The 12,109-nt window shown below is 48.1% G+C and overlaps 1 protein-coding gene across 1 annotated transcript in view; it reads right to left on the bottom strand.

Annotated features, from left to right (window-relative positions):
* The window catches only part of dll4 (delta-like 4 (Drosophila)), a 30,895-nt gene extending 20,055 nt beyond the window's left edge, over window positions 1-10,840 (bottom strand). Inside the window, exons 1-5 of the mRNA XM_060828738.1 lie at window positions 10,506-10,840; window positions 9,385-9,636; window positions 8,381-8,438; window positions 2,629-2,892; window positions 1,562-1,622 (exon numbers count right to left, since the gene is read on the bottom strand). Of these exons, the coding sequence (XP_060684721.1) occupies window positions 1,562-1,622; window positions 2,629-2,892; window positions 8,381-8,438; window positions 9,385-9,636; window positions 10,506-10,559 (689 nt within the window). The 5' untranslated portion in view covers window positions 10,560-10,840. The remainder of the gene's footprint in view (window positions 1-1,561; window positions 1,623-2,628; window positions 2,893-8,380; window positions 8,439-9,384; window positions 9,637-10,505) is intronic.
* Between the last annotated feature and the right edge of the window lie 1,269 nt (window positions 10,841-12,109).

The following is a 12,109-nucleotide window of genomic DNA, read 5'->3' as shown; positions in this document are numbered from 1 at the left end:
CTTTGTGGATAGAACCTGGGGCAGTCCCATTGCTATTATAGGCCCCTAAACAGTCAGAGGCCAATAGAGGAGCAGATAGATAGACAATTCACTGAGGTGTGTAAAATTAGTAATACAATAACTATAGCAGGGGATTTCAACTTTCAATTTGGGATAATTGAAGTGTTTAGAGGGGGCAGACTTCTTGAAATGTATCCAGGAGAGCTTTGTATGTTAACATGTGGAAGGTCTATCAAAGTGCTACAATTCAAAGGAAATAGGAAAGGGAACTCTGCCATCTATGACTGGGTCCAGCCTACATTTGACTCCAAACCCACAGCAATGTGGGTGACTGAGCTGCCCTGTCTTAAATGGCTCAAGCAAGTCACTCAATTCAAGGGCAATTAGGGTTGGGCAAAAAATGATGGTCATGCCAACGATGACCACACCCTGAGAATGAATAAAGAAGATGAAAACCACAGGGATGGTAGAAAAACATTTCACCTTTACTTTGAACATTTCTCTATCCAATATTAAAATATTGAAAGTGTATAATAGGGCAGTTAGGCTGAGGGTTAAGCACTATCCAATTGGATATTGAAGCTTCTCGTTTTCCAGTTGGTTTTTGAGAAACTGTGTGTCACAAGTGATACAGGGTGGGACAAAGTGGGATGGCAGCCATGTGCTAAAACCTCCAGAAATAGGTTGTTGGCAGCTTAAGAAATGAGGATGTGGCTCAGTGTTGGGAGTGTGTGTGTGTGTGTGTGTGTGTGCGCGCGTGCGCGCGCACCTGTCTGGGTTTGTGTGTATCTGTGTGTGTGTCTGTATGTGTGTCCATATGTGTGTGTATCTGTGCCTGTGCTTATGTGTATGCATCAGTGTGTGTTGGTCTATGTGTACCTGTATGTGTATCTGCGTGTGTGTGTTTGTATGCGCATGTGTGACTGTATGTGTGTGTGGCATCACTGTGTATGTATGTCTGTGTATGCCTGTGTGTGTATGTGTCTGTGTGCCTGTCTGTATGTATGTGCTTGTACATCTGTGTGTGTCTGTATGTGTGTCTGTGTGTGTTTCTGTGCATGTGTGTGTGTGTGTCTGAGCGTGTGTCTGTGTTTGTGTGCTTGTATGTGCATGTGTTTCTGTATGTGTGGAGGGGCTCTCTTTGTATGTATGTCTGTATATGCTGTGTGTGTGTATGTGTCTGTGTGCCTGTCTGTATGTATGTGCTTGTACGTGTGTCTGTGTGTGTTACTGCATTTGTCTGTGTGTATGTCTAAGCGTGTGCCTGTGTTTGTGTGTCTGTGCGTGCATGTGTGTTTGTGCCGATGTGTGTGTAGGGGGTTGTTGGGGAAGGGCTGAGGTGAGGAGGGATTTGTCTTGGCTGGAGGTTATGGGCTAGGGTCTGCTGGGGCAGTGTTGGTTGACTCCAGGTATCCGGGGTGGCACGGGCTGGCAGTACTAGTGAGAGAAAACAAGGTGATGTGGTCCAAGTGAAAGTCTGAGTTGGTGTGATGTGTGCGTTGGAGGGACACTGAGGGATGTCCCATCACTGTGGGTGATATTTGCAAATTCTGTCACTTACTTGCACTCTCCTGGTTGGTCACAGTAGCCGTGATCCAAGCTGCATCCAGCCTGGCAAATCGCTGAAGGGAATAAAAGACAAGGAGAAGATATTGTAAGTCTGAGGCAGTGACAGACTGATCCCTGATTAATAATCCCCTGCCCCGGTACTAACCCACAATGCAAGGACAAACACCTCTTCCTCTACACCTTTTCCTCCCCAGTAATAATGCCCTCGGTGATCTGTTCATTGGACTAGCCCCACGTAAAGGATGACATTGTGGGAATGTCGCAGGGCGAGGCCTCAGTTGGTGATCTTGGGGCACGGGTCTAATGTTTTTGAATTTTGATCCAATTAATACGAGCCCACAATGAAACTTGTCTCAGTGATAGTGACTGTGATCATGTAATCGCTGACTGTAAAAACCATCTGGTTCACTAATGCCTGTTAGGGGAGGCAAATCTGCCATCCTTACCCAGTCTGGCCGACACGTGACTCCAGCCCCACTGCGAGCAAGCTGGCTGACTCTCTTGGCAATGGCCCTAGCTGGACACTTTGGGAATAAAAGCTGGGCTTGGCAGCAACAGGATAGGGAGAAGGAACCCTGTGTCAGGAATGACTCCACAGGACAGGGACGTGGCTAAATGGTGCCAGGGTGAAACTAAAGGCTCTGTAGTGCCAGGGTGCACAGTCCTGTGCTTCTCCCTCTGCCTGCATGCTTTGGATCAGAACCACCCACAGTGTGGAAACAGGCCATTTGGCCCATCGAGTCCACACCAACCCTCCAAAGAGTACAACATCCACACACAGACCCCTACCCCTACCCCTGCATTACTCACTGCTAATCCATCTAGCCTGCACATCCCTGGACACTATGGGATAGCCAATCCACCTAACTTGCATATGTTTGGACTGTGGGAGGAAAGTGGAGCATCAGGAAACCCCATGCAGTTACGGGGAGAATATGCAAACAAACAGTTTCCCGAGGGTGGAATCGAACCCGAGTCCCTGGCGCTGTGAGGCAGCAGTGCTAACCACTGAGCCGCTGTACTGCAGTCAGTGCGGATGCTGTGTGCCTCTCGCCTTACATTGTGAGCAGTATTCATTCTGCCAGCCCGGCAGGCAGAGCCTCTGGCCCTCCTTGCCGCAGGTGTAGTGCCCAAAGGTGTCGTTCCTGGGCCGGCAGTAATCGGAGCATCCCTCTCCGTAGTAATGCTGACTGCATACCACCCGGTACGAGTAGTACAACTGGGTGTGCTCCCCTTGCAGGGAATCCTGGGCCCAGGCTGTGCCCACTGGCTGGTGCCTCTGGATGGCAAAACGACTGATCAACGTCTCGGGGCTGGTGACATCTGTGAATAACAAACAGCCTGGATTAATATAGAGGCTTTGATTGTCACATGTGCTGAGATACAGTGGAAAGTATTGTGCTGCCTGCTAACCAGACAAATGATGCCTTACATAACTACATCAGGGTAATAGAACAGAATACACAATGTCGCATGACAGCTACAGGGAAGGTGCAGAGGAAGATCAACTTTAATATACAGCAGATTTGTTCGTAAATCTGATAAATGCGGGGAAAAAGCTTTTCTTGAATTGGTTGGTCTGTGATTTCAAACATTTGCACGTTCTGCCCAATGGAAGAGGCTGGAAGAGGACACCTGGGGTAGAAGGGGTTTTTGATTATCTTGGCTGCTTTCCCAAGGCGGTGGGAAGTAGAGGGAAAGCTGGCTTTCGTGATGGACTGGGCTGTGTTCACAACTCTGTAATTTCTTGCGGTCTTAGGTTACTCCCTATGGTTACATCTGTTGAAAATTGATAAGGATCATTGTGGAAATGCCAAATTTCCTTAGCCACCTGAGGGACGAGAGACGTTGGCGCGCTTTCTTAACTACAGCATCGACGTGGATGGACCAGGAGAGATTGTTGGTGATATTTACTCCCAGGAAATTGAATCTCTCGACCACGTCCATCTCAGCACCACTGATACATTACAGTCCTCCACACCAGTTCCTGAAGTCAATGATCAGCTTCTTTGTTTTGCTGACATGAGGGGGAAATTGGTGTCTTTACACAATGCCACTAAGCTCTCTATCTCTTTCCTGCACTTAGTCTCACTTTTGTTTCAGATCCGCCCCACTATGGTGGAGTCAACAGCAAACCTGTAAATGGAAGCAGCTAAATGATGAGTGCAGAATCACCAGGTAGGCTACTTGAGCAAAACCAGGGCAGTTTAGACCCTCCCTCCCTCCATCCTGCACTTCCTTTCCATAGACACCTCAGTAGCTTTCCCCCACCATTACAATCATGCTAATTAAACCTGGAGCTAACCAGCGGGCATTGGCAGAGATTGGTTGCTTCACAAGTTAACAAAAGACCACCAGCACTTAGGAAGCTGGTGATATTATCACTAGACTATTATTTCAAAGAGGACAAAATGAGGACTGCAGATGCTGGCGAGTCAGAGTTGAAAAGTGTGGCACTGGAAAAGCACAGCAGGTCAGGCATCATCCGAGGAGCAGGAGAGTCGATGGATGGGCTTATGCCCGAAACATCAACTCTCCTGCTTCTTGGATGTTGCCTGACCTGCTGTGCTTTTCCAGCGCCACACTTTTCAACCCCATTATTTCAAAGACCCTCGGGGACCCAGGTTCGAATCCTGCTATAGCTGGGGGTGGAACTTGAATTCAATAACTCTCTGGAATTCGGTGGGGAAACCCTGTAACTGTTTCCGATTGCTAGGGGGAAAACCCATCTGGTTCAGTAACGGAAAGGAAATCTACCTCCTTACCCAGTCTGACCTACAGGTGACTTCAGATCCAAGGCAATGTGCTGGACTCTCAACTGCCCTCTGTGCAAGTAGGGATAGGCAACTTATAGGGAAGATACACTGCCCTGGACAAACTTACAGGAGCCAGCTCCTTAGCCCTGTGTAGATCTGCCAGTACCTTCGGTCAAGAATCACCAGGAATGGGGATGATGGGAAGGGGGAAACAGTGTTGGGCGGGTGGAGAGGTGGACCTGAATGTCTAGAGAGAATGAAATGGGATGGGGTTTGGAGGACAGCAGCAGGGGAAAAATACTGCAGGGACAACCTTTAAACCTGGGGTAGGTCATTGCCCAACTGAACGTGCATTGTGAAACCAACGTGAAAACTAGGCCCGAATCATCAAACATTTCAGAGAGTAAAGGAAACAGTAACAGTTTCAGATGTCTGGGCCGACTCCTTTGCCAACTGGTCCAGCCCGGTCCAAAGGTAATGTCCGATTTCCCACACATGTTGTGGTCTGGAGTTAGGGTTAGAGGTGGCCGAGGCTCCCAATTTCCCTTCTTTCATGTGACTGACCAGGACTACCTCCCACTCTTACCATCTGCCATTGGGCTATATTGGAAGAAGTTACAAGTTGTTGGGCTGCATTGCAAGGACCCATTTCTTGGCCAACAGTACTCAGCTTCTGGCTCAGAGACAGGGACGCTACCTACTGCATCCCACATACCTTGCACAATGCAAAGGATCCAAAAGGCAGCCGATAAAAGTCCATCCCAGGAAATGGTTGGTTGGGAATTGTGGGCGAGTTAGCAATTTGGTGAGGAGATGAGTTGAGTGAAAGGTGACAGAGAGCAGATAGGATTGAGCGGAGGTCTAGAGACAATGGCATGTAACTTGAGTGGATCGGTGCTGGATTCACATTTGTCAATGTCTTCAATGAAGGAATGACAAGTCCCACATCCAAGTTTGCAAATAGCAGGGTGACCCAAAGCTGTGTGGATCAGTGATTCTCAATTCTTGACTGTAGGATCACTCTTTCAAATGGAAATTCATAATTACGGACTCTGTCCATTGAATTATCACTCAAAATAATCAGAATGTGAAAGTGAAGAATGTTGTAAATTTGAAAATGTTCAGAAGAGGCTTACAAGGATGTTGCCAGGGTTGGAGAATTTGAGCTATAGGGAGAGCCTGAATAGTCCAGGGGCTATTGTCCATCGAACGTCGGAGACTGAGGGATGGCCTTATAGAGGTTTATAAAATCATGAGGGGCTTTGGAATTGCCAAAGTCTTTCCCCCTTTAGGGGAGTCCAAAATCAAAAGGAATAGGTTTAAGGTGAGGGGGAAAGATTTAAAAGGGACCTCAGGGGCAACTTGTATGGAATGAGATGCCAGAGGAAGTGATGGAGGTACATGAATAGGAAGGGTTTAGAGGGATATAGGCCAAATGCTGGCAAATGGGACTAGATTAATTTAGGATATCTGGTCAGCATGGATGAGTTGAACTGAAAGGTCTGTTTCCATGCTGTACATCTCTATAACTCTACTGGCTGACAAAGAGTGCTTTAATCTTATTTTGGGGCACCAGCTATTCATCTGTAGTGTTGAGGGAGATGAGTGTTTCCTGTTTCTCTCTATCCTTGGCAGCTATATCGGGTTAGGGTAAGGGCATTACCCAGAAATGGCACAGAAATGCTTTTTTTCTGCCCAGTGAGAGAGCAGGACCTCAAAGGTGGAAGGGGAACCAGCTTCTGGAGAGACCTGCTGGCGCACTCACTGTTAACCTTTCACTCCGACTGGAGGACCCTCTGTAAGGTCTCTGAGATGGTTTTGGTCTACGGTTTGAGAAACACCGTACTGGTGGATAATTGCAAAGTGATATGAACAGGAATGGTTCCAGGAATGAGAAACGTTAGCGACAAGCAGAGATTGAAGAGGTTGGGATAGTTCTACCTGAAGAGAAAAAGGCTGAGAGGGAGACCTGATAGAGGTTTCCAAGATCATGAGTGGGCTGGACAGCGTAAATAGGGAGAAACTGTTTCTGCTTGTAAGAGGAGCTAAATAAAAGAGGGCTTCGATTTAGAGTGATCTGCAAATGAAGCAAGGGTGACGGGAGAAAAATATTATTCAAGCAGGGAGCAGTTAGGGTGTGGAATGCACTACTTGGAAATGTGGTGCAGATAGGTTCCAATGAGGCATTCAAGGGGATGATTATTTGTATAGAAGTCGTATGCTGGGATATGGAAAAAAGGCAGGAGGTTGGTGCTTGGGGTTAGAACCAGTGCAGGTGGGTTGGGCCGAACGTTCTGCATCGTAACAATTCTGTGATTCTGACAGTGGGCAAGACTATGGCAAATAGTTTTTTGACATGAGCTCATTCACTTTGAATAGAAAGGGACTGGGCTAGGTTCCACATCAGGAGAAGCTAGAAGCACTGGGAGCTTTGACTGGACTGAAAGGCTCATGTGCATTGATCATTAAATTACCATCAACATCTGCAGAAACTTCAAAAAAGTGAGTGCAATGTTGACTTTTATTACTAGAGAATTGAAGAGGATAAGTCAGCTGCATGAAGATACTAGTTAGAATATACTGGAGTACAGTGAGTGCATCACACTTTACGAGGGACACAGTGGTTGTGAACTGAGTACAGTTACCAGAACAACGCCCATGTTAAATTACGAAGGGAGTTTACACAAAGTCGGATGATATTCCCTGGAATCTCAAAGGTTAAGGAGCAGTGAGGCTGAATGGCTTCCTTCTATTCCCATGGAGACACACAGGCCCTTGAGTATCAGCAAATCCTGGAGTGAGTAATCCCAATGTAGTGGAACAATAGGTAGTGAGAGTGATCCTGGAGTGATAAAGACAAACAGATTCCAGAATGTTCGAGACATGCAGATTCTGGAGTGATCCCGGAGTGGGGAAGATGATTCCAGACTAATCCTGGTGTAATCCATCATTGATCCTGGAGAGATAGAGAGGCACAGATCCTGAAGTGGAGCCCGGAATGACTGAAGTTTGCAGCTCCTGCAATGATCCTGGAATGGCAGAAACAAACTTGACAGGGACAGACAATCCTAGAGAGATGGGAACAATCCTGCAGTGATGGGGTTAAATCCGGAGTGGTGTTGACAGTCCTGGAAAGGTAGAGACGGATGATCCTGGGTGAGGGGGATAGACAATCCAGCATGGTGGGGGAAACCCCAGAGTGATGGGACCAAATTCAGAATGATGGAGACTGACAATTTGGAGAGACGGAGGCAGTTGATCCTGGAGTAATAGGAGTCTATCCCAGAATGTTGAAGTCAATCCCAGAGTGATTGGAACAGAATCTCAGAGTGTTGGGGGTCAATCCTGGAGCGATGGGAACAGAATCCTGGAGTGATGGAAACAATCCTGGAATTATGGGGTCTCTCCCAAGTGATGGGAAAAGTTCAAAGTGCTGGGAATAGTCCTGGAGTGATGGGAACAGAATTCCGCAATGGTGGGAGCAATTCTTGAGTAATGAAATCTATTCCAGAGTGATGGGAACAATCCAGGAGTGATGGGAGCATTTCCAGAGTGATGACTGTATGTGGATCCTTGAAACGTTTTCCCTAAATTTCCAAAGAGCGTGTCAGCTCCTTCCCACCCTGGATGACCAGGCCCTGAAACCAGTCCAAAAAGGGCGGCGCTGAATGTGAAAAAGGTGTAAAACGCAGGAAAAGGCCGCCTTGACTTCTTGGCAAAGCTCAGCTTTTCTCACCAGCTCGGTTTCCCACACCAAAAATAACCCGAGAGGAAGTTGATTGTGTTGTGAACACTGTGGGAGATGGAGGAGCTGCTACATCAGCACTAAATAAATGGAAGCTGTGACTTAAAGAAGAAAAAACCCCACACCGAGCATTACAATCAAACTAAACAAAAAAAACAACAACAATAAAAGTGGAGGGAGTCTGCGAGAAGCCTTTGTTCGAGTTTATGATAGATAAATAAATAAGATTTAAACTTGGGGGCTTTGTCCCAAGGGTTATGCTCCAGGAGGAGCGGCTCGCTGCCGCCCCCTCGCGGTCTCTGACACTTACTGAGACTCGGCAGGTTCGAGGCAGAATTCCAGGCTTCAATGATCAGAGAGAAGGTTCCCTGTCAACACAGAAGAGAGAAGAGACTGGGGGTTAGCAAACCACCGCCCGATAGCCTGCTGTAGTCATGAGATTCAGATCGCTGCACTGGGCACGGAATTTAAGGGTATCATTCGGATTTGCTGCCTGATTTCTGAGGGGGTCCTGGGTTATCCAAACACTACCCACCGCCCCCCCCCCCCCCACACACACCCTCCCCTCTCTGTAAAAAGGGGGTCCTGTGTTGGGTACAGCTGAGAGCTACTCCCTTCACAAGTGTCGTCAGGTTCTTGTGTCGCTGCATCCTAGCACAACATCTTTTCGGTTTGTAATTGTCCGGGTTTCTGTCTTTGACAGTGTGTTGTGTGCGTGACTGTATCTCTGAGTGTATCTCCATCAGTGCGTTTGTGTCCGCTTAACTCTTGTGTGTAAGTGTGTGTCAGTATTTCTGTGCCTGAGTGATTGAATATCTCCCTGTTAATGTGTCTCTGTGTGTGTTCTGTCTGTCTGTGTGTGTCTCTCTGTTTGTGTTAGTGTGTGTGCACGTCCCAGGGTATGAATCTGTGTGTCTGTGTCAGTGTGCCTCTATGTTCTGGATGTCTGTTCCCTCCCCGCCACACCGTTAGCATTGTAGGCGGTAGTGCACATTAAGCACAGGGTCCGGTTCCCATTCTCGTCCTGCGTTTTCTTTCAGAAATTATAACTTTCTGCACACAGTGAGCTCCCAGCGTGCACTAGACCCCCATCCCTCAGCTATGTGTCGGTTAGCAGCACTCTCTCTATGTCTCTCTCTATGTCTCTGTCTCTCTGTCTCTCTCTATCTGTCTCCTTGTCTCTCTGTGTGTGTCTCTCTGCCTCTGTGCTTCTCTGTCTCAGTCTCCCTGTGTCTCTGCCTCTATCTCTGTGTCTCCCTGTCTCTCTGTGTCTCTGTGTGTCTCTCTCAGTCTCTGTGTGTCTCTGTCTCTCACCGGCCACTTGAAGGTGAAGTTGATCCTGAGCGGAGGTTGGTTATCTGGCACAGTGAACGAGTTTGTTCCCAGCAGCGGGGTCAGCACATTGCCGTAAGTACACGGCTCCGGGGAGACCACCTTCTGGAAATGCTTCAGACACACCCGAAAGAAGGTTCGGCACTCAGGTACACAGCGGTTCCCAGCAGCTAACAGAGCCCCGGAGTTCTCAAACTGTTCGATCCTCAACTCGAATGTACCGCGAGCAGAAACCTTTCAAAAACATAGACACCGAATGTGAGAGAGAGAGAGAGAAAACAGAGATAAGCACCGGGAACACACAGAGAGGGGTGTGGTGATGGGTGATGCTGAGGAGGGGGAAGAGAGTGGGGGTTATGGGGGGGGGGGTGATGGTATAGAGAGGGTCATGATAGAGAGAGGGGGTCATGGTGGAGAGGGAGGGTGGTGATGGTGGAGAGAGGGTGATGGTGGAGAGAGGGTGATGGTGGAGAGAGAGGGAGAGAGGGTGATGGTGGAGGGGGGGTCATGGTGGAGAGAGGGTGATGGTGGAGAGAGAGAGAGAGGTGATGGTGGAGAGAGGGTGATGGTGGAGAGAGGGTGATGGTGGAGAGAGAGAGAAGGTGATGGTGGAGAGAGGGTGATGGTGTGGGGGGGGGTGATGGTGAAGATGGGGAGGTCTGCTTGACGTGGAAGAAGGAGGAAGGGAAATGGAAGATAGAGCGATGTAGAGAAAGCTCGAAAGATAGCGAGAGAGCGAGACAGCACGTTTGAGATAAAATCAGAAGGAATATGTATATATACAGTGCGCTGGGGAGAGAAAGCGGCTTAGAGTGAAATAAAGGTGAAGAGAACGATTCAGAGTGTGTGTGTGAGAGAGAATGGAAATAAATGTAAGGTAAGGCAGAGAAAGAGAGAAATCAGTATAGAGAGAGAAATAGGGAAATGAAAACGAACAGAGAGAGAAATTGGAGAGATTTTTATACAGAAAGATGGGGGGGGAGAGTGTTAAGCTGGGAGGGAGCTGAGGGAGAGAGAGGAGGCAGAGTGAGCTCTCAGGAAGTGGGGGTGGGGGTGGGGAGGGGGTTAAATGGGGGGGGGGGGGGGGTAAGTGGTGGAGTTACCTGGGGAACTAACAGCAGGAAGAGCGCGGTGCCAATGCTGGGAAAGGTTGCCATCGCCGGCTGTAACACTGTCCCAAAGCCGCTCTGCTCCTGCCCCTTGTGACCGGCTTCCAGCGACAGATTCCCAAAGAAACGGGGGAAACAAATCCGAGGAAACGGGGCTCCTTTCTGCCCACAAAAAATAATCCCCGCCGGTGGAGCGAGAAACCAGGTGTCCGAGTGCTGCTTAGTGGGTTCCCGTCCACTTGGGGCTCCGGGACCGGGCACTGGGCTCGGTTCCTCCCCGGTTGATGGGGCTGTGTGTACAGTATATGTGTGTGTGTGTGTTCCTGTCTCTCTGACACTTCTGTGCGCCTGCACAGCTCGGACTCCGTTTAAATAGAGAGGCTCGATTAGCCAAGCTGTCAATCAAAGCGAGAGGAGCATCTCCGTCTGCATGTATTAAGTAGCCCGCTGCTCATTGCCTCGCTTCTTACCCTTGTTTCTACTCTTACACTTTCCTTTTCACTTACACCTTTTCCTTTATCCTACACCCCCTCCCCCCACCCCCCCCCCCACGAATCACTCACAGCTCTAGTGCCTGGTTCTCCCTGTGGCCAGAACTATCCATTTTTAAAAACAATCATTCCCTATTTACCTTTAGAGAATAAAACTACCTGCTACCTGCGAACTCTAGTAAGGTCACTAAGAATGTCATTCATTAATGATAATACCAAGTTCAGAGAGAGTTTTGTTTTAAACCACCAACACAATAGTCTCCCCACAAGATTTTAGCTCATTCTAAGAGATCTTCGACTTAGCCAATTGATCTTATTTTAAAAATATCCTCAGATTAAGCTGAGAGTAGGTGGGATTTGAACCCCAGCTCCGATCACTGTATCACAACAGTTCAACCATGGGGCTACATTTTGATACTTATAGAGTCATAAAGATGTACAGCACAGAAACAGACCCTTCGGTCCACCTTGTCCATGCTGACCAGACATTCTAACCTAATCTAGTGGCATTTGCCAGCACTTGGCTCATATCTCTCCAAATCCTTCCTATTCATCCAGATGCCTTTTAAATGTTGCAATTGTACCAGCCTTCACCCACTTCCTCTGGCAGCTCATTCCATACACACACCACCCTCTGTGTGAAAATGTTGCCCCTTGGGTCTCTTTTATATCTTTCCCCTCTCATCCTAAATCTATGCCTTCTAGTTATGGACTCCCCCACCCCAGTGAAAAGACTTTGTCTATTTATCCTATCCATGCTCCTCATGATTTTATAAACCTCTATAAGGTCACCCCTCAGCCTCCAACAGTCCAAGGAACACCCCAGCCTGTCCAGCATCTCCCTATAGCTCAAATCCTCCAACCCTGACAACATCCTTGTAAGTCTTTTCTGAACCCTTTCAAGTTTCACAATATGCTTCTGATAGGAGGGAGACCAGAACTGCACGCAGTATTCTGGTTAAATAATGCACAATTGGTCAGATTTCTTTTGCCTCCTGGAGTATTTGTAAACCTCCCCCCAATTGCCACCCCACATACACGTCCACACACATCTCTGAATCCCAACTTACGTCAGTGTCTGACACCAGGTTTATTTCTGTCTGTGCA

This window comes from Hemiscyllium ocellatum, chromosome 8 (assembly GCF_020745735.1).
Source record: "Hemiscyllium ocellatum isolate sHemOce1 chromosome 8, sHemOce1.pat.X.cur, whole genome shotgun sequence".
In the NCBI taxonomy this organism is placed as follows: domain Eukaryota; kingdom Metazoa; phylum Chordata; class Chondrichthyes; order Orectolobiformes; family Hemiscylliidae; genus Hemiscyllium; species Hemiscyllium ocellatum.
Note: the sequence above shows the minus strand (reverse complement) of the source record. Positions and strands in the feature narration are given on the sequence as shown.